This window comes from Mobula birostris, chromosome 18 (genome assembly GCF_030028105.1).
Source record: "Mobula birostris isolate sMobBir1 chromosome 18, sMobBir1.hap1, whole genome shotgun sequence".
NCBI lineage: Eukaryota > Metazoa > Chordata > Chondrichthyes > Myliobatiformes > Myliobatidae > Mobula > Mobula birostris.
Genome location: NC_092387.1, coordinates 54,626,259 through 54,653,191, shown reverse-complemented (window position 1 = coordinate 54,653,191; position 26,933 = coordinate 54,626,259). Strand labels below are relative to the sequence as shown.

The window sequence follows — 26,933 nt, the reverse complement described above, 5'->3', positions numbered from 1 at the left end:
TAGCCCTCAATATCATTCCCATCCACTTATTCGAACTTCTCATGAATGTTGAAACTGACCCTACATCCACCACTTCCACTGGCAGCTCATTCCACACTCTCATTACCCTCTGAGTGAAGAAGTTCCCCCTCATCTTCCCCTTAAATATTTCACCTTGCATCCTTAACCAATGACCTCTCAGTGGAAAGGGACCTGCTTGAACTTATAGTGATGCATTTTTGCGTAAGATCAGGAGAGGAAGTGAAATGGAGATAGAAATTGAAGATCTACCATGGGCTTGGTGAAGACTGCTCCCATTGCATTCTCTAAAATGCAACACACAGTGGGTGCGAGACGGAGTTTAATACCCATTGTTTAAGCTGCTGAATGGAGCACTGGGATGGATTTCAGCACCTGGGGAAGGGGTGAGACAAACCTGGAACCGAGTGGCATTGCAGGAAAGCATATCCCCTTGCCATGGTCCATCATGCCAGCACCCCTTTGCTTCATGGAGCAGTTCCAAGCATGAATGGAATTGAGAAAAAGCAAATATTTCTGCTGAAAGTACAGTTACCACCCTGCACCACGTGATACATCCGTGATGTGGTATTACTGAAGTTCTTTCATGTACAGGGAATGCCCATAACTCATGAAACTTGCACTTTCATCCAAGAGTGTTAAGTATCACAAGAAGTGAGAGACTTATTTGTGGCAACACTGGCTGCAAAAGTAATGAGAATAGGACGGTTTCAAATCAAAAACAGAAGCATTTTCGAAGTTGCAGGATGGGAGGGGGTTGGTGCACTTTAATACATACTGTCTTCCATGAGGGAAGGCATTCGAATGTAAATGTTCTCAAAAATGTTCCTTGTGAATTGAACGTCTAAGTGCCAATCCAGCACAGTGGATTACTGTTTTTAATTCCACTGCCATCAAATGATCATTCAATCCCATAGAAAAAGAGAACATCACAAAGGTTTCAGTCAAGGGAGCATTCCGAACTGACATTAATGGATATACAGTCATTAACCCAGAGTACTTCAGCAATCATGTCATTCTGACTGTGTGAGTTAATTCAGCGCTTTCTGCCTTGTGGGCAGTAACCCACTCTACTGTGATGTTTGCTGCTGATTCCCCGCAATGCTTTGAGTTTAAAAGTACTTTATATAATAAACAGTACATATAAAAGAGATCAAGTTGGTTACTTTTGTGGGTATTTGTTCCCTGCGCATAAAGTAACAAAATACACTCAGTGGCCACTTTATTAGGTTTGTGATCTTCTGCTGCTATAGTCCATCCACTTCAAGGTTTGATGTGTTGTGCAGTCAGAGATGCTCTCCTCCACACCACTGTTGCAACTGTCAGCTTGAACCAGTCTGGCCATTCTCCCCTGACCTCATTCATTAACCAGTCTGGCCATTCTCCCCTGACCTCATTCATTAACAAGGTGTTTTTGTCCACAGAACTGTCGCTCATTGGATGTTTTTTTGGTTTGATATACCATTCTCTGTAAATTCTACAGCCAGTTGTGCTTGAAAACTTCAAGAGACCAACAGTCACTGAAATAACTTCTAAACTTCAGAATGGGGAAAAATATGATCGAAGTAACTTTGACCGTGGAATGATTGTTGGTGCCAGGCAGATTGTTTACTCAAACTATCCTGCCTGGCATCATCAAGCATTCCATGGTCAAAGCCACTGAGATCACATTTCTTCTCCCATTCTGATGTTTGGTCTTAGCAACAGCTGAACCTGTTGACCACATCCATATGCTTTTATGATTGAGTTGCTGCCACATGATTGGATGATGAGATTTGTATTAACGAGCAGGAGTACAGGTGTATCTAATAAAGTGGCCACTGAGTGTATTATGAGGGGTATGGATAGGGTTAATGCAAGCAGGCTGAGATTGAGTGAAAATAGAACCAGAGGTCATGGGTTAAGGGAGAAAGGTGAAATGAAGGTCGCCCCGCAAAAGGAAGAATGTTCAGAGTTTTGAGAGGGTGCAGAAGAGGTTCGCCAGGATGCTGCCTGGCTTAGAGGTCATGTACGATTAGGAGAGGCTTTCTCTGGGGCACTGGAGGCTGAAGGGAGTTCAATAGAGGTTTACAAGATTATGAGAGGCATAGATAGAGTGGACAGAGAGTATCTGTTTCCCGGGGTTGAAATGTCTAATACCAGAGGGCATGCATTGGAGGTGAGAAGAAACAGGTTCAAGGGGGATGTGAGGGGTAAGTTTTTTTTTACTCAGAGGGTGGTGGATACTTGGAATGCGCTGCCTGGTATGGTGGAAAGGCAAATACGTTAGACACTTTTAAGAGATAGGCACATGCATGTAAGGAGGATGAAGGGACGTGGACATGGTGTGGGTAGGAGGGATTAGTGTTTGGGTGTTTTTGATTCGCTTTTTGCTGGTTAGGCGCAACGCTGTGGGCCAAATGTACTGTTCTATGTTTTATTTAAGGGGAAGTTGAGTGGAAGTTCTTCACTCGGAGGGTGGTGTGAGTGTGAAATGAGCTACCAGTGGAAGTGTTGCATGTGGATTTGATTTCAAAATTTAAGTAAAGCGTGGCTAAGTACATGGACAGGAGGGGTATGGAGTGCAATGGTCCAGGTACAGGTCGATAGATAGACTAAACAGGCTGAAATGCCTTGTTTCTGTGCACTCCATATTCAACTTTTGCAAATGCTGAAACTATAATTGTATATAACAGCAAACTCATTATTGTAAGGGATTAAATACCCTGAACATCTTCAGCTCACTGTAAAGGTGTTAGGAAAAAGCTACCGGAGCCTAAAAGCCATGAAATCAACTCTAGCTTTTGCCTTGCTCTCTGCCTAGCTAAGCAATCACTCGTTCCTGGATACTAGATTGAAAATAAAGAGTTACTTCGAGAATTTGCTCCTGAGATTTCCTGTGCAATTGGCCCAAAATTAACCAAAGCATCAGTACAGGGAAATTAGATAATTTATTTATTTGTTCACAGGACATGCCTGTTGCCAGGAAGCCTGGTCCCAATTCTTCGTAAACTGTGGCTTGTTGACTACAGTTCACCATTAAACATTGGAGCAGAATTAGGCCATTCAGCCCATCAAGTCAGCTCCATGTTTTGATAAATGGCTGATTAAATTTTCCTCTCAACCCCATTTTCCTGCCTTCTCTTAACATTGATACCCAAACTACCTATCATCTTTCACTTTGGATATTCCCAATGACTAGGCCTCTACAGCCATCTGTATGAATCAATTCCACAGATTCACCACCCTCTGGCGAAAGAAATTCCTCTTCATCTTTGTTCTAAAGAGACAACCTTGTATTCTGAGACTGTGCCTTCTGATCCTAAATTCTCCCATGACAGAAAACAACTTCAGAAGGTCCACTTTATCTATGCCTTTCACTGTTCAGTAGTTTTTATTGAGATCATCTTCATTCTTCTAAATTCCAGCGACGACAGGCCCAGGTTGAGGGTTGGACTTATTGATAAGAGTGAAGTCGCATACAGGCCCAATCTAATCAGGAGTCCACTTCTGGACAATATTAATGAAGCAGATGCTTTTTTCTCCCCTAAACTTTCTTAGAGTAATTTCAAATTCACCATATTATTAATTTCAGATGTGTAAAATGAATTAAATGAACAGAAAGCCAGCAGTGGCAAATGTGAGATTCAATCTTTTGTCACCTGGTCAATTATCCAGGCTTCAAGATATTAGAATAATAACTTAACCACTCTGCTTCCATACTCTTCGATACTTCAAATGAATTGAGTTTACACAACCTGTTGGTTTTAAAGTAATATAAAGAAAATGGCCCTGCACCTTTGTTCCTATTGGGAATTACTCTGCTAATTTTAATTGCTTGTAGGCCTTTGAAATAAGTAAACATTTTTTGGAAGGATGGAGCAAATTCATAAAAAAAAATTTCTAAATTGCTTCTAATTTACTTTGGAATCATCCAATGTACATCCTTACAAGTAGTCATGAAAAGTAATACGGGAGTGAACCATTCAGACCAAGGTCTGAACCATTCACTCCCGTATTACTTTATTACCATGGTCTGAATCAATAGCGACACAGTCACAAAGCTCTGAAAGTTGTCCTTGGCCTCCTAAATCCACATTGACCATCTACATTAATCCTACAGCAAAATGTTTAACAATGCCAGTGACTAGGGTTCAATTCCCACTGCTGTCTGTGAAAAGTTTATATGTTCTTCCCTATGACTGCAGACATCCCACCCTGCAAAAACTCATTTCAGGGAGGTAGCACCATCAATTTGCAGGAGACTTCCGGGAGAGGTGGGATGTCTGCAATAGAGTAGCTCCTTAGCAGCTGGCCAGCTAGTTCAAATAATGTTAGCTATGCTAGTGAACGAATGACAACTGTAAAACTCACCTCAACGTGTCTTTTACAGTCTTAACCCACCATAGGCAATAGAAAAGTCATTGTTGCAAACAGTGCAGCGAGCAACACCGTCATTATTTTGACCCCTATTAGGCAGGAGTACACTTTAGTGTAGTCTGGGGTGACGTACGTTTTATATTTTTTTGGAACACTCGGAAATGGCGCGCTCTCACTCGCGCTCTCTCGCCCTCTCTCGCTCATGCGCTTGCTTGCTTTCTCTCTTGCGCTCTCTCTTGTGGTCGCTCTCGTGCTCGCTCTCAAAAAAATTGATTTCCGTGATATTGTATATAATTTGTGGGCATCAGGGAGCCACTATTAATATGCGGGAGACTCCCGGAAGTTCCGGGAGAGGTGAGATGTCTATGACTGCATGGGTTTCCTCTGGGTGTTCTGGCACTGGACATGTTGTTTTGGCACTGGAGGCTTGGTGACATTTGCTGTCTGCTCACAGCACATCCTTGGACTGTGTTGGTCATTGACACAAAATAACCCATTTGATGTTTTGATTTGCATGTGACAAATAAAGCTAATCTTTAATCTTTTCCATCAGCTCTGCCATGTACTTGAGGTAACAGTGGCCTATTAACCTACCAAAAAGTACACATTTGAGATGTGGAAGGAAACTGGAGCACCCAAAGGAAATTACTGAATGGGGGAGCAGGCATGAGAAGCCAAATAGCCTCCTCATGTTCCTGTTTTTATGAAAAAAAATAACCAGCAATGCATGCAATTTGTGTCCAGATTGATTCCGGACTGAACCCAAACTGGAATCCCTGAGCAAAAGTTTTTTTTAAAAGATCTCAATGTGAAAATGATTACCATTTATGAAAGTGATTTTGACATCTGCTAGCAACACACAAAATACTGGAGCAACTCAGCAGGCCAGACAGCATCTATGGAAAAAAAGTACAGTCAACATTTTGGGCCATATATCTGCAATATCTTTCTACATTTGCATTTGGAGCAGTCTAATTACATTACCCTGAGATATTAGATACAGCACTTAGGCTATTACACTACAGTTATTTTATTCTTTTACAGAGGACATATTTGCTGGAAGACCAGCATTTATTGCCCATCCAATATTGCCCTATTTTCTAAGCAGGGAGAAATTTCAAAAATCAGAGGTTCAAAGAGACTTAGGAGTCCTCATGCAGGATTTCCTAAGGGTCAACTCAGAGGTTGAGTCGAGGTAAGGAAGGCAAATGCGGTGTTGGCATCCATTTCAAGAGGACTAGAATATACAGTCTTGAAAAACCACCCTCACATTTTACTGTCTCATTTTTTAAATTTAAGATATATTGTAGTAGGAATTTTTGAGCTAATGTACAAAACATAGTCCATCATATCAAATCTAAAGAAAAATTCAAAAACCTGTCAACAATTTACCAAAAATTAAAAGCTAAAACTGAGAGGCTGAAGTATTCTTCCCATTGTAATTACTGTGCTAACTTTCCTCAGTTGCGATACTGTATACAACCTTACCAACTCATCCATCTTGTTGATGTAGAAAATTGGAGGATCACCTGAATAAATACCACCTCTCTCTGTAAGGTCCATCATTATGGTAGGTTTGCAACAGACCAACCAAAATGAAGACAGAAAAGCATTCAAGACAAGTAAGGGAAATAATAGTAGAGAAGCACAAATCTGGGGAAGGGTACAAGACCATCACAAAGGTACTGAACATACCTCGGAGCTCAGTGTAGTCCACAGTCACATTGCCTAGGTCAGGCTGCCCCTCTAAATTTAGTTGCTGGAGAAAAATGGCACTTCCAACGGAGGCTACTATGACACAGACACTCTGAATGAGCTGCAAAGGGCAAATCTTGCTCCATCACATTGTGCAAAGCGAAGAGAGGCTTATCCAAAAAGACTATTGGCTATAATAGCTGCAAGAGGTGGTTCTACTACGCAAAGGGGGATGAGTACATTATGATTTTGAATTTTTAGTTTATCATGCTTTACAGTTTTCCCTGCTTTTTGGGTCTCTACTGTTAAAAATAAACGCGATTCAGAAATAAAAATTCTCAGTTAAATTGATCAAAATCCCTGGTTGTAATACTCATTTATGTCAACAAAGGTTTGGGTTTGAATACTTTTACAATACTGTATAAGAAAAAATTACAATTCTACACCCCAATCCAACAGTGTGGTAGAAAAAGAGAAATTATTTCCTTTGCTTAAGAGTTTTAGGACTGAAATAATCACAGTGGGTTTTTAGTGTCTTCCTTTCTCTTCCCGGATCTGTGACATTGACCAAGAGGACAAAGGCATCAGGAGCATGGGAACATCACCACCTTCACGTCCCCATCTAAATATAACACTACCCTTATACTCATAAACACATCACATTCCTTCAGCATCATTGGGTCTAAGTTCTGGAACATTTTGCCAAACAGCATGCTGTGTGTATTTTCACTGGAGGGATAGCAGAGATCTAAAGGACAGTAAATACTGGCTTTGTCAGCAATGCACCCTTTCTTTCAAAAGATTAAGACAAAAATCTCACCTCATATTTTCTTAGAATCTAGGTCTCATTTTTGTAAACCTATGCTACAAATGTGTTAAAGAAATTATTTTGTTTTACACTTGAGATATTTCTATTCCTTCCAACCTTTCAGTGTTGTACTTTTGGACTGAGACCAAAGTTGCTCAGGAAGCATTGCTGATAACTTCATTCCATTTTATTTTTGCCCCAGGATGGTGGCTGCTATGGAGACCTGTTCTGCAAGGCCTTGAAAACCTATAACATGCTGTGCTTTGGAATATACCGACTGCGAGACGCACATATGCGTACACAAAGTCAGTGTACCAAGCGGTAAGTAGTACAAGCTTCTCAGAATTCCTCTGTAGGAAGACTGTTTGTTAATTTCCCTCAATCACACACATTGATACATCTCGCTGGATTTCGTTTGCTTCTCAATTGACATAGTGAATGGATTGAAAATACTTTCCACTTTTTCCGTCACTAAAATAGCTACACTCAGCTTCAATGACTTAGAACAAAGAAGAGTACAGCACAAGAACAGGCCTCTGGGTTACAAACACAAGAGATTCTGTAGATGCTGGAAATCCTGAGCAACACACAAAAAATGCTGGAGGAACTCATCAAGTCAACATCTGTGAAGCAGAATGTTGAGTCAATATTTCAGACTGAGTTTCAGAATCAGATTTATTACCCTGAGGTATGTGATGTGAAATTTGTTCAATGGTGTTGTGGCAAACTATTTAAGCTAATGACACCTAAGTCCTCCCGCCTGCACATGGTCCATATCCATCCATTCTCTGCATATTCATGTGTGTGTGTCATATCTGCCTCTGGCAAAGGTCTGGCAGCACATTCCAGACACCTGTATGTGTAAAATAAACTTTACCAAACATCTCCTTTCATCTTAAATGCATGCCGTCACTATTACAAACTTGGGGGTGCAAAAAAATACTGACTGTCCATCATAATCTGTATCTCTTGTAATTTTATAAACTTCTATCAGCTCTCCCATTCAGCCTGTGCTACTCCAGAGAAATCAGCTGAAGTTTGTCCCACCTCCTCAGTGTTGGGAAGTGTAGGGTCATGCACTTCGGTAGAAGAAATGAAATGGTTGACTATTTTCTAAATGGTGAGAAAATACAAAAAAATAATGGAGGGGCAAAAGGACTTGGGAGTCCTTTACAGGATTCCCTAAGTGTTAATTTGCAGGTTGAGTCTGGGGTGAGGAAGGCAAATGCAATGTAAGTATTCATTTCAAGAGGACTAGAACATAAAAGCAAGGATGTAATGTTGAAACTTTGGTGAGGCCTCACTTAAAGCATTGTGAGCAGGTTTGGGCCCCTTATCTTAGAAAGGATGTGGTGAAACTGAGTTCAAAGGAGGTTTATGAAAATGATTCCAGGATTGAATGGCTTGTCATATGAAGAGTGTTTGATGGCTCTGGGCCTGTATTCGCTAGAATTCCGAAGATTGAGGGGTGACCTCATTGAAACCTATCGAATGGCGAAAGGCCTTAATAGAGTGGATGTGGAGAGGATGTTTCCTATGGTGGGAGAGTCTAAGACCAGAAGACACAGCCTCAGAATAGAGGGGCATCTTTTTAGAACGGAGATGAGGAGGAATTTCTTTAGCCTGAGAGTGGAATTCCTGGCCACAGGCAGCTGTGGAGGCCAAGTCTTTATGTATATTTAGGGCAGAGGCTGATAAATTTTTGATTGATCAGGGAATGAAGGGATACAGGGAGAAGGCAGAAAATTGGGGCTGAGAGGAAACTTGGATCAGCCATGGTGAAATGGCGGAGCAGATGCAATGGGCCAAATGGCCAAATTCTGCTCCTATATCTTATGATTTTATTGTCTTATCTTATGCCCTCTAATCCAGGCAGCATCCTGATGAACCTAAGTCTATAAGATAAAGGAGCAAAATTAGGTTATTCAGCCCATCAATTCTGATCTTCCATTTCATCATGGCTGATTTATTGTCCCTCTCAACTTCACTCTCTTGCCTTTTCCCTGTAGCTTTGACATCCTTACTAATCAAGAACCTACCTGCATCCGCTTTAAATATACCCAATGATTTGGCCTCCAGAGGAATTTGTGGCAATGAATTCCACAAATTTACCACCCTCTGGCTAAAGAAATTCCTCCTTATCTCTACCCTAAAGGATGTCCTTTTATTCTAAGGTTTTGCCCTCTGGTCATAGATTCTCCCACACATCCACTCTACGCCTTTCAATATTTGGTACCTTTCAATGAGATCCGCCCCCCCCAAACTTCTAAATTCCAGCGAATACAGACACAGAGCCATCAAATGCTCCTCATATATTAACCTTTTCCATAAGACCATAAGACATGGGAGCAGAATTAGGCCATTTGGCCCATTGAGTCTGCTCCATCATTCAATCATGGCTGATCTTTTTGCTCCCCTCCTCAACCCCATTCCCTGGCATTCTCCCTGTAACCTTTGATGCCACGTCCAATCAAAAACCGATCAAGATCTGCCTTTAGTACACCCAACGACCTGGCCTCCACAGCTGTCCGTGGTAACAAATTTCACAAATTCACCACCCTCTGGCTAAAGAAATTTCTCCGCATCTCTGTTTTAAATGGATGCCCCTCTATCCCGAGACTGTGCCCTCTTGTCCTAGACTCCCCTTCCGTGAGAAACATCCTTTCATTCCCAGCATCATTCTTGTGAAACTCTCTTGCACTCTCTCCAAATCTCTGCATTCTTCCTATAGTGTGGGGACCAGAATTCAAGATGCAGCCAAACCAGAGTTTTACAGAGCTACAGCTTAACTCCCTGACTTTTGAAGACAGTGCCCCAACTATTAAAGGCAAGGTGCCTTGCTTACCACACTATCTAACATAAATGTCATGGGAAGTGTGTGACCAGCCCATATTTATTTAAATAAAACCCTTTCAAATGTTTACCTAACTTAATTTCGGCAAAAAAATTCATCTTGCATGAGTCGGTAGGAATTGCCCAGGCCTAACTCCAGTACACAGTATTGTGAAAAGGTGAAACTACCCCGAGTGCTTCTGACTGAGCACAAATTCAGCAAGAATGTCAAGTCTAAGGAATATCTTGTTTCTCAAGAGCATAACCATATTGAAATTGGCACTATCTTAAACCCTAGAGCAGAAAAGTATGCAATTATATTGTGCGCCAATTTAATAAAACGTACTAAGGCAATTTTAACATAAGTATTATTGGACCAAAATACAGGGGGGAGAGGAAGTAATGGTCATGAACTAGGCAAGTATAAGGATTTTGATACAAAAACAGAAAATGCTGTTTAAAAAAAAAGCAGATCAGGTAACATTTGTGGCAGGGAAAACAGTTAAGGCTTTAGTTTGAAGGCTCTTCATCAGAGTCCTAATCACAGGTCTTCAACCTGAAATGTTCTCTCTTCAGATGCTGAGTTCTTCAGCAATTTCTGTTTATATTTTTCAGATTTCCAGCATCTGCAGGTTTTATGTTGACTTTCTAGATTTCGACTATCAAACTGGAAGCTAGTGGTGGAGGGGGGAGGGGGGTTGTCAATGCCCATGAATGATGAAGATTTTTTGAGTAGTTTAATATTAGAAAGCAAAACTTTAAATGGACATATTTATACAGGAAAGAAAAGGTTAGATGGCTGGAAGAGTGAATAGTTATATCTTGGGCAAAAAAAGATACATGGAGAACTTCAGCAGGAAACAGGATATGAACTAAGAAAGGAGCAGAATTGGATGATGTTTCAAAGTTAGGATCTAAGCAACAGTGCTTATGTGAGAGAAATCTCAGACCTGCAAATCGTGAGTGTCTTGTCTTAACTTGGAATTTCACTTCGTGGGTAAGCCACCAAAAAGAAGCCCAATTACTGGAGACACAAGAGACTTCAGATGCTGGAGTCTGGAGAAAGAAAGAAAATGCTGGGTGAGCTAAGCAGATCAAGCAGTACCCATGGAGGGTAAAGGAATTGCTAACCGTAATGCAGGCACTGTGATCCAAAGTGCTGACAATTCGTGTGCCTTCACAGATGCTGCTCGACCCATTGCGTTTCTCCAGTAGTTTGTTTCCAGTCAATTATTGAGACAATTCAAGTGTAGGAAGCAGCTAGACTGTCCATTTCTTCTGTAAAAACACAATCAGCAATAGTGCATTTAGATATTTGGAATTTACTTTTGTGGTGACAAATAATGTCAGGGGTCATTCATGTTTGGTTTAACAGAAAAGCAAAATTAATTGCAAAAGCATTCATATAATGTAGAAGAGTACAGTATAGATCCTTCAGCCCACAATGTTGTGCCAACTTGGTGCCAGCAACCAACAGCAACCTTTAGAAGACAGCTCAGAAAACTAGATACTCTAGTAGATACACTTCTGAATTGCAATTGGTGCAGTCTGCAGCCTGTAATTTACCTTTTAAAGATGTACTTTTGAACCAGCTAAACGATCTGGTACTTTTGCAATCTCCTGAGGGATTCTATGAACTGGACTCCCGAGAGTGCAGGTATGGCCAGGGTGGATGCTGCGTCCAGGCCTAATAGCAGAAGATGAACCCACAATCAGTCCACGCTGATTGAAGCACTTAAGCAAGATTACAATTGCCGAGGACAACAGCAGAAAATGAACAGGTGTTTAATGACGTCTGCCTGCGTTTCACCAGCCTTCCTCTCTTCCTGCTACTACAGTCGGCAGGGAGGTGCAGGAGTCTTGGGTCCCACGCCGCCAAGTTCAGAAGCAGTTGTTACCCTGCAGCCACTGGGACTCACTCGCCTCAGTGCTGAAGGGGCTGTGCAGCTGTGGACTCACTTTCAGGATTCTGCAGTTCAAATACCCTGTACTTTTATTTATAGTACTTTTTTTTTTACTATATGCGCGATTTGACCTCTTTGCAAATTGGATACGTAATGGTCCTGTGTGTGTGTTTCAGTAAATTCTATCGTGTTTCTTTGTTTTGTGAGTGTTTGCAAGAAGATGAATCTTAAGGTTAAAATATGAATTTGAACTTTGTACTTTTAAACTACTCCAAGATCAATCTAACTCTTCACTCCCACAACGCTTCCATTTAAGAGTCTCTTAAATGTCCCTAATGTATCTGCCTCTATCACTACCCATGGCAGCACATTGCATGAACTCACCACTCTCAGTTTAAAAAAACCTACCCCTGACATCCCCCCATACTTTCTTCTAATCATTTTAAAATTATGCCTTCTTGCACAATATTCCAAATGTGGTCTAACCAGGGTTTTATAAAGCTGCAAAATTATCTCACGGCTGTTGAATGCACTACCCCGATTAATGAAGGCCAACACACTAACTACCTTAACTACCCTCTTAACTTGCACTGTACTCTGCCTTCAAGTTCGACCTTCCAAAGTGAATCACTTCTCACTTTTCGGGTTTGAACTCTATCTGCCACTTCTCAGCCCAGGTCCGCATCCTAACAAGTCCAATCATAACCTACGACAACATGATGTAGTAAATACCAGGAGAAATTCCAGCATCCTGGAGCTAAGCGGTTTGTATGAATTCATTGGCAGTCTACTACAGGGATATCTACTGGAGCTCCCGAAATTTACTCAGAGATGGGAAGAATGGATGAGTGAGGGCTTCCGGTGGGATCTGAATTTTATGCAATGTCAGATTTAGGATTGATTTTCACCTTCCCATCCACTATCAAAGGGAGTAAAGGAACATTAAGCTGATCACCAAATCCAGAAGATGGGTGTATCCACCACCAGTCATAACTTTAAAGTTTCTGTTCTGCTCATGCTCAAGATACAAAGACAAAATTAGCCAAGTATTCAAATCCACATTGTAGTCTACTATTATTTCTTATTGTTTACAGTCTGAATTGTTTCAGTTTATTCCATTAAGCGGTGCACACATACCATTTTTAAAGCTATCATTCAGAGGGCAGATTCTTTTATTCTCCAATAGAGCATCTGATTGTCTCTATCCTCTGACCAATCTTGGTCTTATTTATTCTCCCAGTGTCCGAGTCTGAGCAGACTGTGCAATACCATTTTCATGTCTATTCCCATATTCCCTGAATTTCGCTACTATCCAGAAATCTATCAACGACAGTTTTAAATGCAATTGGATACAGAACATTCACAGCGCTTTCAAGAGGAGAATTCTGAATATTCACCACCGTTCTCTGACTGAAGGAATTTCACATTTCCGTCATAAATGGCCTGTGACTCATTTTGGGCATGTGAGATGACCACAATATACTGCCTATGTACCCGCTCGTTAAGTCACTGCAATGTCCAGTAGCTTGTGGGAACCAAGGAAGAGACATCTCAATGACTCTGTTTAAGGGCCCACTTGCCCACTTCGCTTTGAAACAAGGTCTCTTTGCACCACTGTCCATAAGGCCATAGACATTCAAGCAGAATAAGCCCATTCAATCTAGCAAGTCCGCTCTGCCATTTGATCATGGCTGATTTATTTTCCCTTTCAACTCTATTCTCCTACTTTCTCTCCATAACCTTTGACACCCTTTCTAATCAAGAACCCATCAACATCCACTTTAAATATACCCAATGACTTGGCCTCCACAGCTGTCTTTGGCAATGAACTCCACAGATTCACTATCTGCTGGCAAAAAGCAATCCTCCTCATCCATGTTCTTAAGGGATGTCCTTGTCTACTGACGCTGAGAATCTAGGACCCTCTGGCCAGAGGTTCTCACACTAATATAAACATCCTCTCGATATCCACTCTGTCTAGGCTCGCAACATTTGGTAGCTATGTCTAAATCGGCACCTTAATTAAGTAGGATGGTGCTATTTCTGAGTTCATAAATAAATGAACAGCTCCAAAATCCGTGATACTTGAAGTTAACTGCTGCTACATGATTGAAGAATTTTTATTTATTCTCAAGTTTTCTAGGCAGATCATCTTGTAAAAATGGAAGTAAAATGAATTTCAAGGCAGTATATGGTAACACATAAGTAATCTGATAATAAATTTACTTTGAGTTTGGAAAGTGCTCAATAAACTCAGTAGTGGAAAGAGATCCCTCAGCCCAGTGAGTCTGTGCCAAGCTATTTACTCCAGTCCTGCTCTTATAGCAAATTCTCACCAATCTCTCCCTCCACCCTCCAACTCACTCATATACTAGGGACAAATTATAATCACCGATTAACCTACCAACCCACGTGACTTTGAAATGTGGGAGAGAAACAGAACATCTTGAGAAAACCCTTACAGTCACAAGGAGAACACACAAACACACAGCACCCAGGGTCGGTATAGCACCCAGATCATTGGCACTAAGAGGCAGTGGCTCAATCATTCGCAGTACTGTGCCACTTAAATGATGGTTTTCACCATGTCACTCCATTAAAGATAAAGGAGATTACTAATAGTCAGTCTAAACTAATATAGTTCTTGATTGCAACACACATAAAAGTTGCTGGTGAACGCAGCAGGCCAGGAAGCTCTCTAAGAAGAGGTACAGTGGGATCGCTCCCTACGCGACTCCCTTGTCCATTCGTCCCACCCATCCTTCCACACCGGTCTCCGTCCTGGCACTTATCCTTGTAAGCGGAACAAGTGCTACACATGCCCTTACACTTCCTCTCTCACCACCATTCAGGGCCCCAGACAGTTCTTCCAGGTGAGGCGAAACTTCACCTGTGAGTCAGCTGGGGTGATATACTGCGTCCGGTGCTCCCCAGTGGCCACATATTTTAATTCCACGTCCCATTCCCATTCTGATATGTCTACCCACGGCCTCCTCTACTGTAAAGATGAAGCCACACTCAGGTTGGAGGAACAACACCTTATATTCCGTCTGGGTAGCCTCCAACCTGATAGCATTAACATTGATTTCTCAAACTTCTGCTAATGCCCCACCTCCCCCTCGTACCCCAGCCGTTATTTATTTATATACACACATTCTTTTTCTCTCTCTCCTTTTTCTCCCTCTGTCCCTCTCACTATACCCCTTGTCCATCCTCTGGGCTTCCCTCCACCTTTCTTTCTCCCTAGGCCTCCTGTCCCATGATCCTCTCATATCCCTTTTGCCAATCACCTGTCCAGCTCTTGGCTCCATCCCTCCTCTTCCTGTCTTCTCCTATCATTTCGGATCTCCCCCTCCCCCTCCCACTTTCAAATCTCTTACTAGCTCTTCTTTCAGTTAGTCCTGACGAAGGGTCTCAGCCCGAAACTTCGACTGTACCTCTTCCTAGAGATGCTGCCTGGCCTGCTGTGTTCACCAGCAACTTTTATGTGTGTTGCTTGAAATTCTAGCATCTGCAGATTTCCTCGTGTTATAGTTCTTGATTGCATGGGATATCCCAGCTTAAAATTATGTTTCTGTTAATGCAAATATAATCTGATTAAAAAATAGGTTCATTATCACTGGTATTTGTCATGAAATTTGTTGTTTTGTGACTTCAATAAGACATAAAAATGATTGTAAGGTACAAAATAAATAGCAAGGCTGTGCTCATGGGTTCACAGACCATTCAGAAATTTAATGGCAGAGGGGAAGAAGCTTTTCCCAGAACAATGAACGCATGTCTTCAGTCTCCTGTACCTCCTCCCCAATGGTAGAACGTGTAGAGGGCAATATTAATGCAATGAAGTTTTTGAATGATGCATTTTGATGCATAGCTTCAGACACAACATTGTAGATAAGCAGAACTTTAAAAATCTAATTGTTTGCTAGGTTTACTTTAAAATCCTGCAGTCCTGAGATGGATGGCATAAATCATTTGTATTTTACTCTTCCTTTGCAGATATGTAATCGCAAATCCACCCTATGAGTTTGAACTTGTCTCAACGGATGTGATCTTCTGCCTGATGCAATTTGACCACAATGCTGGCCAGTCTCGTGGCAGCGTATCGCACTCGTCTCATTCCTCACACTCTTCCAGTAAGAAAAGCTCGTCTGTGCACTCAGCCCCATCTTCCACCAACCGTCCAAACCGCAACAAGGCAAGGGATCCCCGGGAAAAGCAGAAGTATGTGATTGACAAAAGAGCTTGCTATGACCGTGCTAAATGATGACAGAGAATGTTTGTAAATGTCCATCTTTGTCCATTCCCCAGAGCCGAACTTCCCTTTGTTACGGACCGCATCATATATGTCTGCACATGTTTGTCTATATGCATGCGTTTGTCAACAGATTTCATCATATCCATTCCCGCAGCACAACAGCAACAAACCAGAGGAACCTAAGAGCCTATCATTATCCAACACCAATCAATTCTCTGCAGAAAGCACTGACATTATTATTTGAAGCAATTATTTAATGTTTGATGGTTTACACAGAGCACCATAATAATTATTTTAATGCATAGCATTAGGGTACAGAAAAGGGTAAGATTTTTATAATTATCTTAAACTGAAACATGGCTTGCATCCAGAGGCAAATCCTATGAAGGTGGTTACTGCTTCCCACCTTAGAAATGGAGTCAGATCATTTTAAATTCATGACATTGCGACTAATTCAATACTCTGAGTGCAGACACAGCTGAACAATATTGGGGTGGAGGGTATAATGAATAGAATTTAGTCAGACATGCAAAACATTACTCTCTCTGACTGCTACATTGTCAACTAGATTTCTTCTACTCCCTGAAAATGGATGAACTTTTTCTAAATTAATTTTTACATTTTTCTAAGATGAAAAATTGCAATAATATTTTACTAGGATGGTGTAGTGACATGAATGTTGGCAGAAAGTAATAATAGTGTGGCAGATATTTTTATATGGTAGCCATTTCATTCCACAGTTAGTAATTGTTAAGCATACTTTTGTGTAACTGTCATAGACACACTGTCCATTTGTTTTGTGGGGTGCAGATTCTCTAGGGAGATTTGTACGGTGCCTTTATCTTCTCCCCCCAATCCAGTAAAGCAAGCTTTATATATAAATTTAATAGTTTCCAATACTGCTATTTCATAGCATGGGTTTGCCAGTGAGTGTGTGTTATGGTTCAAAGACTACCAATCACCTTTCACTGACCCTGTTCTGTTAACATATTTTACCGTTCATTTGGACAGCGACAGTGAAAGGCCTGAGACCAAAATGTGATAGTTTAAGAAAATTGTAAACTTACCTAGAATATTTACTTACTTTTTCTCTAAAGTGCTACAAGGATGACTAGAATGAGCCAAGGTATGACTGTCAATGGTTTTGCATGATACGGCAAGTGCCGTGGGTTCTTTCCATTGTCCTTGTGAAATTTTGTCAATTAAAATTTTAGTAAAAAGACTTTTTTTTAAAACAGATCAGATAATTTGTGTTTGTTTATTTATGCTTTCTGGCCGAAACGAGCTGTCTGCTGCTGCTGCTTTGTCCGTGACAGATGTGACCCCCCCCCCACCTACCCCACCTCCCCCGTTTCCACGATACCCATTCTCTTCCTTGCATGTGGCATCCAGCTGCTCATGTGGTTGCGTTGTGACCCATTGGAATCTGTCACCGTATGCAGATTCTGTCATACACGTCGTTGTTCTGTGGTAACAGGCGGGACCATCCGATTCTTGTGTTGATGTTAGCTGAACAATCAATCATCCTGTTTGCACAGCAGTTTTGCTAACATCTATTCCCATTCTTCCTTGAAAATTCTCGGTCTGCTGAAAGTGATGTTTTTTGGTGACTCAGTCATTCTGTATCAGCGCATTCTGACATGAATTGTCAAGGGGAGGGGGGAGCGGGGTCTGGATGGGATACAGCAATGTGTGAATGAGAGCATTGCAGGAGAGGTGTGAGCTGCACAGCAAGCCCAGCAAACCAGTGATGCTTCATTCCTACCCTGCGCTGATACCAAGCATTACCTTGAAGCCACTTGTATGCTCTGCTTTAGTTGAACAATGTTTAAACCAAAGTTGTAGATGTTACTGTACACTTTGCATGTCTGATATAAATTAAAATTTCTCTGCATAAAGGGTCTGTTAGGAGAATTAGTGGGAACTAAGGAAACACACTAGTGAAATAATGTACCAGGAGCAGAATTTCAAGCGTTAACTTGATAAACTGAACAACAAAGAACTAACTGGATATTGAGACTAAATAAATCAAACCTTTCTGCCTCTTCCCTCCCTCTCAGCTCTACTCGCTGTCAAAAATCTTTAGCAACTACTAAATATATCTAATATTCAGAGATTAAAAATGATGTAAAATACTAAAGGAAGTAGCTTTCCTAATTCTTTCTCCATCTCCAAGGAGATGGGATCTTCTTGATTGCATCTCAGATTTGAGATAAAGATCTTAGATTTGAAATAAGCACAATCATAGATCCTGCTTCAAATCTGAGATGGCCAATATGCAAAATAATGTTTGTGGTGTCTTGGTCTCTGTGGAGCTCTAAGATCATAAAACATGGGAGCAGAATTCAGCTATTTGTGGCTCATTGTGTCTGCTCTGCCATTCCATTAAAGATGATTAATTATTCCTCTCAATCCCATTCTCCTCCCCTCTCCCCATAACCTTTGCTATCCTTACTAATCAAGAAACCTGAAAACCTCCGCTTTCAAAATACCCAATGACTTTACCTCCACAGCCACCTGTGGCAATGAATTCCACAAATCCATCATCTTCTGGCTAAAGACCAGTTGAAACTAAATCTGACATTTCACAACATGTGGCAAATGTTAAAGTTACCGCTCTTCCTAGCCTTGGAATCCAGAGTTAAATCTCAGTATTGTAGAAGTACTGATTAGATTAGTGAGGTTATTAAATATAGTGGGACATTGATTACCGTTATCAGTGCTGTACTCCCTCAGTAATGCTCTCCACCTCCTCTAGACATCCAGATTCCTCAGCAGACATGTTTCTTCAACAGCATTTGGCCATTCAAGGCCAAGGACCAACAGGTTACTCTGCAAATCAACTGAACCCTCTCCACAACAAACACACAAATAGCAGGATTCAGGGACTTTCTTTCCTCATCCAATCCTTCTGAGAAGCATTCTCACATTGGTTAACACAGTGTGTGCTGGAGCTAGTCAGCAAGAGAGCACATGCTCTGCTGCTATACTATTAATGAGGTTTATTTATTGCACACTTGAGAGGTCAAGGAGGATCTGACACAGAGGTGAGGCTGCTGAGACCACCTTTCCAAGGTATCTGAACCAGGCTTCTCTACAGAGAATTTGCCTGCTTATAGCCCATATCCATGAAAAACTTCACTAACTATGTACCTGTCCAAATGTCTTTTAATTATTGCACTCACCTCTACAGCGTTCTCTGGCAGCTTGTTTACTTTAGAAAAAAGGGTAGGATGTGTAATATACACTTCTTACTCTGTGTGAAAGTTTCTCCTCAGATCCCCTTTAAATCAGTGAAATCACAAAAAGGTGGCATCCATCATTAAGGACCCCCATCACCCAGGATATGTCCTCTTCTCATTGCTACCATTCGGGAGTGGGTACAGGAGCCTGAAGACACACATTCACTGTTTTAGGAACAGCTTCTTTCCCTCTGCCATAAGATTTCTGTATTGAACCCATGTACACTACCTCACTATTTTTTTGCACCTTTTGCACTGCTTATATAAATAAAATGAAAAAAAAAATATTTATATATACACACACACATATTTTATTATCTTATAGTTTATGTATTGCAATGTTCTGTTGCCATAAACAAATTTCATGACATATACCAGTGATATTAAACCTGATTCTGACTGAGACCTGAACGGAACTGAGTCCCAGAGAGACTAATACTCCACCTAATTGACAGTCTAATACTCCTTCAAAGCCATCAATGAATTGTTGCTAACAACCCCCCCAACCAACATACCACTTCCCTTTGACTTTTTGCCCACTGTCACCATGCCTTCACCCACTCCCTCAAAATAAGACTTTCCAGTGTTTTTACAGTTGTGGGATCAAAGTGTATATAGGCATGCTAGACACTGAGCAGGTACCTGCCATTACAGATGACTGCACGGGAAATAAGAATTTCTTCTTGCCCCTGTCACTGACCTACTGCATTCTGTGGACTCACAGCAGGGCTAATTAAACCCGCTCCTGTTTGCTCAATGTTAGCATAGCAGGAAATGGTTTCTCACAAGCTTCATATTCTAATCAAAGCAAAGGAAAGAAATACCACCCTTTATCTGTGCTTTTACTCTAGTGACTTTGTTTCCCAGTCTCTTTGTATTTATTTCCCATTACATTCTGGTGGTGGGGATGGAGAGCAGGGTTATGAAACAAATCCTTTCTTACCAAGAAACTTTGGTCAAACTAATTTTAGGGATGTGTATTTTTCAGAATTAGAATCAGGTTTAGCATCACTGGCATATATCATGAAATTTGTTTTGTGGTAGTAGTATATTGCAAAACATAGTAACAATAAACTAACAATTACTATATATCTATGACTAAATTAAATAAGTAGTGCTAAAAGAGAAGGAAAAAAAGAAAAAAAATAATAGTGAGGTAGTGTTCATGAGTTCATTGTCCATTCAGGAATCTGATGGCAGAGGGAAATAAGCTGCTCTTAAAATGTCAAGTGTGTGTCTTCAGACTCCTGTATCTCCTCCTTGGTGATAGCAATGGGAAGAGTGCTTTTCCTAGGTGAAGAGGGCGTACTCATTCTTAAAATATGGCAATGCTCTGAAGCTGAATAAATGACTTAATTGGGAAATGTTCACTGTTCAAAATAAATTTATTATCAAAGTATGTATATATTACCATATACTACCCTGAGATTCATTTTTCTGCAGGTATTCACAGTAGAACAGAGAAATACAATACAATCAGTGGTAAAACTACACACAAAGACTGAAAAATAACAAATGTGCAAAAAGAAGACAAACTTGTTAATACATAACAATGATAAATAAATGCATACATACATGCACACTGACTTGTAGAGTCCTTAAATGTGAGCCCATAGGTTGTGAAATCTGTTCAGGGTTCAGATAAGTGAAGTTATCCACTCTGGTTCGGGAGCCTGAAGGTTGAAGTGTAATAACTGTTCCTGAATCTAGTGGTGTGGGACCTAAAGCTCCTGTACCTTCTTCCCAATGGCAGCAGCAAGAAGAGAGCAGTACCTGGATGGTGGGGGTCCTTAATGATGGATGCTGCATTCTTGTGGCCCTTCAGCCATTACTTTTGTGCTGAACTAATTAAACTAGCTATTAAATGCCAAAGTAAACTAATCCTTTCTGAACAAGGAAATTTGCTCAATGCTGAAGGAACTACAAGTTGGCCTCCCCTGCACCAGCAGCTAAAATTGCATAGGACGCAGTTCTACATTGCTTAATATTTATCAGTTGCAAGGTGAAGCCTCGCTGAAGCCGAACAAGAAATACCCTTGGAGACATAAGCACCTGCCATCTCTGGATCTGCCTCCACTGTTACATTACGCTGACAATTACTGCCCAGGTATCTGGCTGCCTGCAGTAGGTGGTTAAACCCTGGCATTCATATCTAAGGAGATGTGGTAAAGGCAGATACTCTGACAACATTTAAGAATTATTTCATAGAGTTATACTGCACAAGCTCCAACTCGTCCATGCTGATCAATCCAAGTTAGTCCCATTTGCCCGCATATGGCACATATCCCTGGGAAACCTTTCTTACACATGTACCTGTCCAAATGTCTTTAAATCATTGATTCCGCCTCTAGAACTTTCTCTGGCAGCTCGTTCCATCAAGAACAAAGATGTAGTACGTGCAATATATCCAACATTCTCTGTGTGAAAGTTTCTGCTCCACTCTTCTAAATCTTACCCCTTTCATCTTAAACGTACATCCTCCAGTTTTCGATTCCCCTACCTTGGGAAAAGACTGTGACCTGATGTATACCCTCATGGTTTTAAGGTCACCCCTCGGCCTCCTGTGATTCAAGGGAAAAAGGTCCTAGCCTATCCATACTCTGTAGATGGGCAAGTGAAATGGAGTCATAGAACACTGCAGCTCAGAAACAAGCGTACCTAGTCCTTGCCGAACGGTTACTCCGTCTAGACCCAATGACCCACATCTGGACCATAGCCCTCTACCCTTGTACTTATCCACACTTCTCTCAAATGTTGGAATTGAAGCCGCATTCACCAGTTCCACTGGCAATTCATTCCAAATTCACAACGTCCTCTTAGTGAAGAAGGTACTCCTCACGTTTCTTTTAAATATTTCACCTTTCACCCTTAACTTGTGACCTCTAGTTCTAGTCTCACCCAACCTGAGGGGAAAAAAGCCTGCTTGCATTTACCCTGTCTATACTCCTTTTATGCCACAGCATTGAAGAACATATGCAGTATGAGGAAATGTGATTGCTGTAGATGAGTATGAATGGAGGACTTGAATCCAAAATGTATGGCTGGGGCGTAGCGGTTGCCATAGCGTTAATACAGCACCAGCTACCCAGGTTCAATTCCACTGCTATCTGAAAGGAATTTGTTTGTTCTCTCCATGACTATGTGGATTTTCTCCAGGTGTTCTGGTTCCCCCCCCCCCCACACATTCTAATGGTTAGCAGATTATCATGTCACAGGGGTGTAAACCTGCGGCACGGTCTCGTTGCCCCAGAAGGGCCTGTTACCGTGCTGTATCTCCAAATAAAAAATGACAAAAGTGATACTTTGAACTATCTTGTACCCTGACCAGACCCCTCAGTATCACCTCATTGTTTTAGTTTACTGATGAGAATGGACCAATCTTCCTCATTGCTCCTCACTGACAGGAATCAGTCTAATGAATCTGTGGAGTATAAGTTCCGGGCCAAGTTTAGGATTCCTTGCATTCAGACACTTTCTGTTTTCTGTTCAGGCTCATGACAGAGCTTTCATACTTATTGCACCACACCTCCTTGAAGTAGAGGCTAACCTGCAATTTACTCTTACTCGACTCAAGTATGATGTTCTGCTAAGGGGTTATTGCCTTAATGGAGAACACTTGTGCATGACTTTGGTTAACGTGGGGAGGCTGATGCATGGGCAGCCACCATACAGTTCTTGACAGATTGGAGTCAGGGTCCAGAAGCACAGAACGCATGACTTGGTACCCTTCACTTTCTCCGCCTTCACTGCCTTTGTGATGTGTCATCATCTTCTGCCAGCTCCACCACTGAGGTCTTGGTTGGACCACTCTTTGTCTGGAACCTTACCACCATGGGTGACCCTACCAGCAGCTAAGGTCCTGGCGCCATCACTCCAGGATCTCAGGAAATTACAAGCCTCTCCACCACGACAAGATGACGACCCTCAGAATTCAGCTACTGTATCTTGCTCCACTACTTCCCATTTTACACTGGTTATCTCCCCACTTCCTTTCCAGTTTTGACCCAAAAAGCCAACTCTACATTTCCCTCCATAGATGCTGCCTGACTTGCTGATACCTCTACCACTTTATGTGCTGCTCCAGATTTCCAGCACCCGTTGTCTCTTGTGTCTACTGCTTAATTACCTGCTACATATCAAGTTATCTCTTTGTAGACCAGTATGTACTAGTTTCCTGCCAGCTAAAAATATACATCCTTCAAGTTGGATAGACTCATATTTTCCAGTTGCCTGCCTGTTCCGCCTGCCTATATAAGAATATGAGAAATAGGATCAGGAGTCGGCCATCTGACCTGTCTCACCTGCTCCACCATTCAAAAAAATCATGGGTAATCTGGCCGTGGACTCAGCTTTACTTACCTCCTTTTTCCCCATAATCCTTAATTCCCTTGCTGTGCAAAAATCTGTCTAACTGTGTTTTAGATATATTCAATGAAGTAGCCAATACTGCTTCTCTGCACAGAGAATTCCACAGATTGACTATTCTCTGGGAAAAGCAGTTCCCCCTCCAACTCTTCTCTATCCTAAATCTACCCCTCCAAATCTCGAGGCTATGTCCCCTGGCTCTAGCCTCAATTACCAGTGGAAGCAACTTTCCTGCCTCTATTTTATCTATCTCTTTCATAATTTTATATCTTTCTCAGCAGACACTTTGCTTCATTTTCACATCTCAGTTTCCTTGCTTTGTACCATTGGCAATCTTTGGGTAATCCATGCTTATTTTCCCCTCTTGGTCAATGGACCAGATAATGCTGACTTCCAGTGTGGCAAGGCATTGAAGGCTACAGACTAAATAAGACATAGAAGCAACATTAGGCTATTCAATTCATCAGGTCTGCTCTACCATTCCATTATGGCTGATTTAGTATCCCTCTCTATCCCATTCTCCTGCCTTCTTCCCTTAACCTCAGATGTCCTTACTAATCACGAACTGATAAACCTCCACCTCAAATATAGCCAATTACTTGGCCTCAACAGTCATCTGTGGCAATGAATTCTACAGATTCACCATCCTCTGGCTAAAGAAATTCCTCCTCATCTCTGTTCTAAAGGAACGTCCTTTTATCTTGAGGCTGCGTCCTCTGGTTCTAGATTCCCCCACTGTAGGAAGCATCCTATCTACCTCCATTCTATCGGAGGCTTTCCACTGTTCAGGGTCAACCATGGTATTGCATCCTAGCTGCCAATGTGATACGCAAGCCAGTACACAAACTAGGGCAGTACGATATGGAGAACAAGCTGTTACCCATGCACTAGGCTCCCCCTCTCCCCACAGCTGTTGAATCCCAAGGAATGGCAGAGTTTACAGAGGAAACAAGGAATATACAGTTTACTCTATCAGAGCTTTTCAATATCTATAGGGTTTCAATGAGATCCACTGCCCCATTCTTCTAACACCAAGTGAGTACAGGCACAAAGCCATCAAACGCTCCTCATAGGTTAATCTTTGATCCCTGGGATTATTCCAATGATTACAGCAGGTCACAGATGCTGTAATAACATAATGTAACAACATGCCGCCCCTTATTTATGGCTCACTCTCTCTGCTTTCTGGGTGGACACAGCAGTGGGAACAATTTTGGGACCTGCAGAGCAAATCAGGACATCCCTTGGGATGCAAATGGGAGGAGCAAACAGGGTTGAGTCACTGATGTAAACAACTGAGCATCTGGTCCTGGTCCTGTTGGTTCCTTATTTTTACACATGTATTCCTACTTCTAATTCCTTGTTACAAACACTACGTGCCCCACCATAAAAAACATTTCAAAATTTAGGCACTTTCATTTCACTTTAACCATCTTTTTAATTCTTCATGCTAGAACTAATTAATCCCCAGACCACTTATGTGCTTCCTGAGTTCCATCTTTTAGGATTGCATAAGGCTGTGGTCGTGGAAGGTGACATGTAAAGACTATCATGGTTGATTTATTATTCCATTCAATCCCGTTACCTTTGATGCCTTTACTAATCAAGAAATTATTAAATTCTCTTTAAAATATACCCAATGGCTTGGCCTTCACGGCCATCTGTGGCAATGAATTCCATGAATTCACCATCTTCTGGTAAAGAAACTCCTCCTCATCTCTATATTAAAGGGACATACTTGTATTCTGAGGCTGTGCTGTCTGGTCCTAAGCTCTCCCACTATTGGAAACATCCTGTCCATATCAACTCTCTCTAAGCCGTTCAACATTTGAAAGGTTTCAATTTTAGACTCAAAATCAGGTTCATTATCACTGATATATGTTGTGATTCTTTTTGTTTTGCTGCAGTAATGCAATGCAGTACACACAAAATTATTATAAGTTACAAGAAGAAATATATAAAAATAATTAGTGGAAAAAGAGAAAAATAGTGAGGTAGTGTTCATGGACCATTCAGAAATCTGATGTGGAATGGATGAAGCTGTTCTATTAGGCTTCTGCACCTCCATCCTGATGGTAGTAATGAGAAGAGGGCGTGTCCTGGATGGTGAGGGTCCTTAATGATGGAGTATGGCATTTATCTTGAGTCGCCTCATGAAAGGAAGGGCTGGAGATTATGGGGAGGATGCAGAAGAGGTTGACCAGGATGCTCTCTGGGTTGGAGAACATATGCTATGACGAGAGAGTGGTCGGCCAAGCTGGCACTAGAGAGAGGTGAGAGGTCAAGGAGAGAGTTAATAGAGTTTCTAAAGTTACGCGAAGCATAGATACAATCTATCTAGTTCTAGTGGGCATTTATTTAGGGTGAGTGGGTAGGAGCATTGGAAATACAATGAAGATGTGCCAGGCACACTGAGGGTGGTGAGGGCCCGGAATGTGCCGCCAGGGGTTCTGGTAGAGGCAACCAGCACAGGGGCATTAAGGGACTCTTAGATGGACACGTGAATATGCAGTGAAGGATATGGTCAACGTGCAGGGAAGAAAGGTTGGATACATTAAGAGTCATAGTTTGGCACAACATCATGAGCTTAAGTGCCTGTCTTGTATTGTATTGTTCTATGTTCTCAGTTATGGGTTAGGGGAGCAGTTTCCCCCTTCTATTCCCCTCATAGTTCTTCTCACTTCATTCAGGTCCTCTCCCAGACTCCTCCATTCCAAGGACAACAATCCCATCCCATCTAGTCTCTCTTCAAAAAATTCCTCACAAACTGTTGCAAAGAGCACAGCTCAAGACTGAATTGTATTTTTCTCCCATGAGAGAACTGAAGTTATTTTCATTGCCCTCAATATCAATGAGAACAATTATTGCAAACCATAAGCACGTCTTCTTTTAGATGCTTTTCTGCATTTTCTGCTGTTTCTTGGGAGGGCAGAGAAGGACCTAGAGTCTCCTGAGGCAAGTGGAACAACTAGCCTGAATCATTCCACTTCAATTCCCCCTGTGCTTGGAGCAGCTCTTCTTCAGGATTACTAAGAAGAGTAATCCATGTATCATTGGGAAGAAAGACCAGCTGCTCCATTCCTGCTCTCGTGGTTGCTCCTGGGCTCTTTTAACTTGTCAAGGATACAGATTGTCCCATCCGCTCACCCTTTCTGGACAAGCGAAATCCAATTAGTCATCAAGGTGGCCTGCACTCATTTAGGTACATGTTTGGAAAAGGGTACACTCATTCCATCCCAGTAAAATGCATTGTTCACATCTACTTACTTGACCCTCAGCTTTATCATTTATTTTGCTATCTTTTGTCAAAGTACATTTGCATTTGCTTTGCAAGTGAATATTGAAGTCACGGGTAGTATAAGACCCCATAAGACATAGGAGTAGAATTAGGCCATTTAGCCCATCAAGTTTGCTCCAACATTCTATGATGGTTGACTTATTATCCCTCTCAA

At 41.5% G+C, this 26,933-nt stretch overlaps 1 protein-coding gene across 10 annotated transcripts in view; it reads left to right on the top strand.

Moving 5' to 3' along the window:
• The window catches only part of kcnma1a (potassium large conductance calcium-activated channel, subfamily M, alpha member 1a), a 953,094-nt gene that overhangs the window by 909,987 nt on the left and 16,174 nt on the right, over positions 1-26,933 (top strand). For 6 of the 10 annotated variants that reach the window (XM_072282721.1, XM_072282719.1, XM_072282720.1 and 3 more), the window contains 2 exons: positions 7,083-7,201; positions 15,616-17,090. In XM_072282721.1, the coding sequence (XP_072138822.1) occupies positions 7,083-7,201; positions 15,616-15,883 (387 nt within the window). In that variant the 3' untranslated portion in view covers positions 15,884-17,090. Of the gene's footprint in view, positions 1-7,082; positions 7,202-15,615; positions 17,091-20,596; positions 20,599-26,933 lie in introns of those variants that run through there. The other 4 variants (XM_072282725.1, XM_072282726.1, XM_072282727.1 and 1 more) reach the window with 3 other exon arrangements.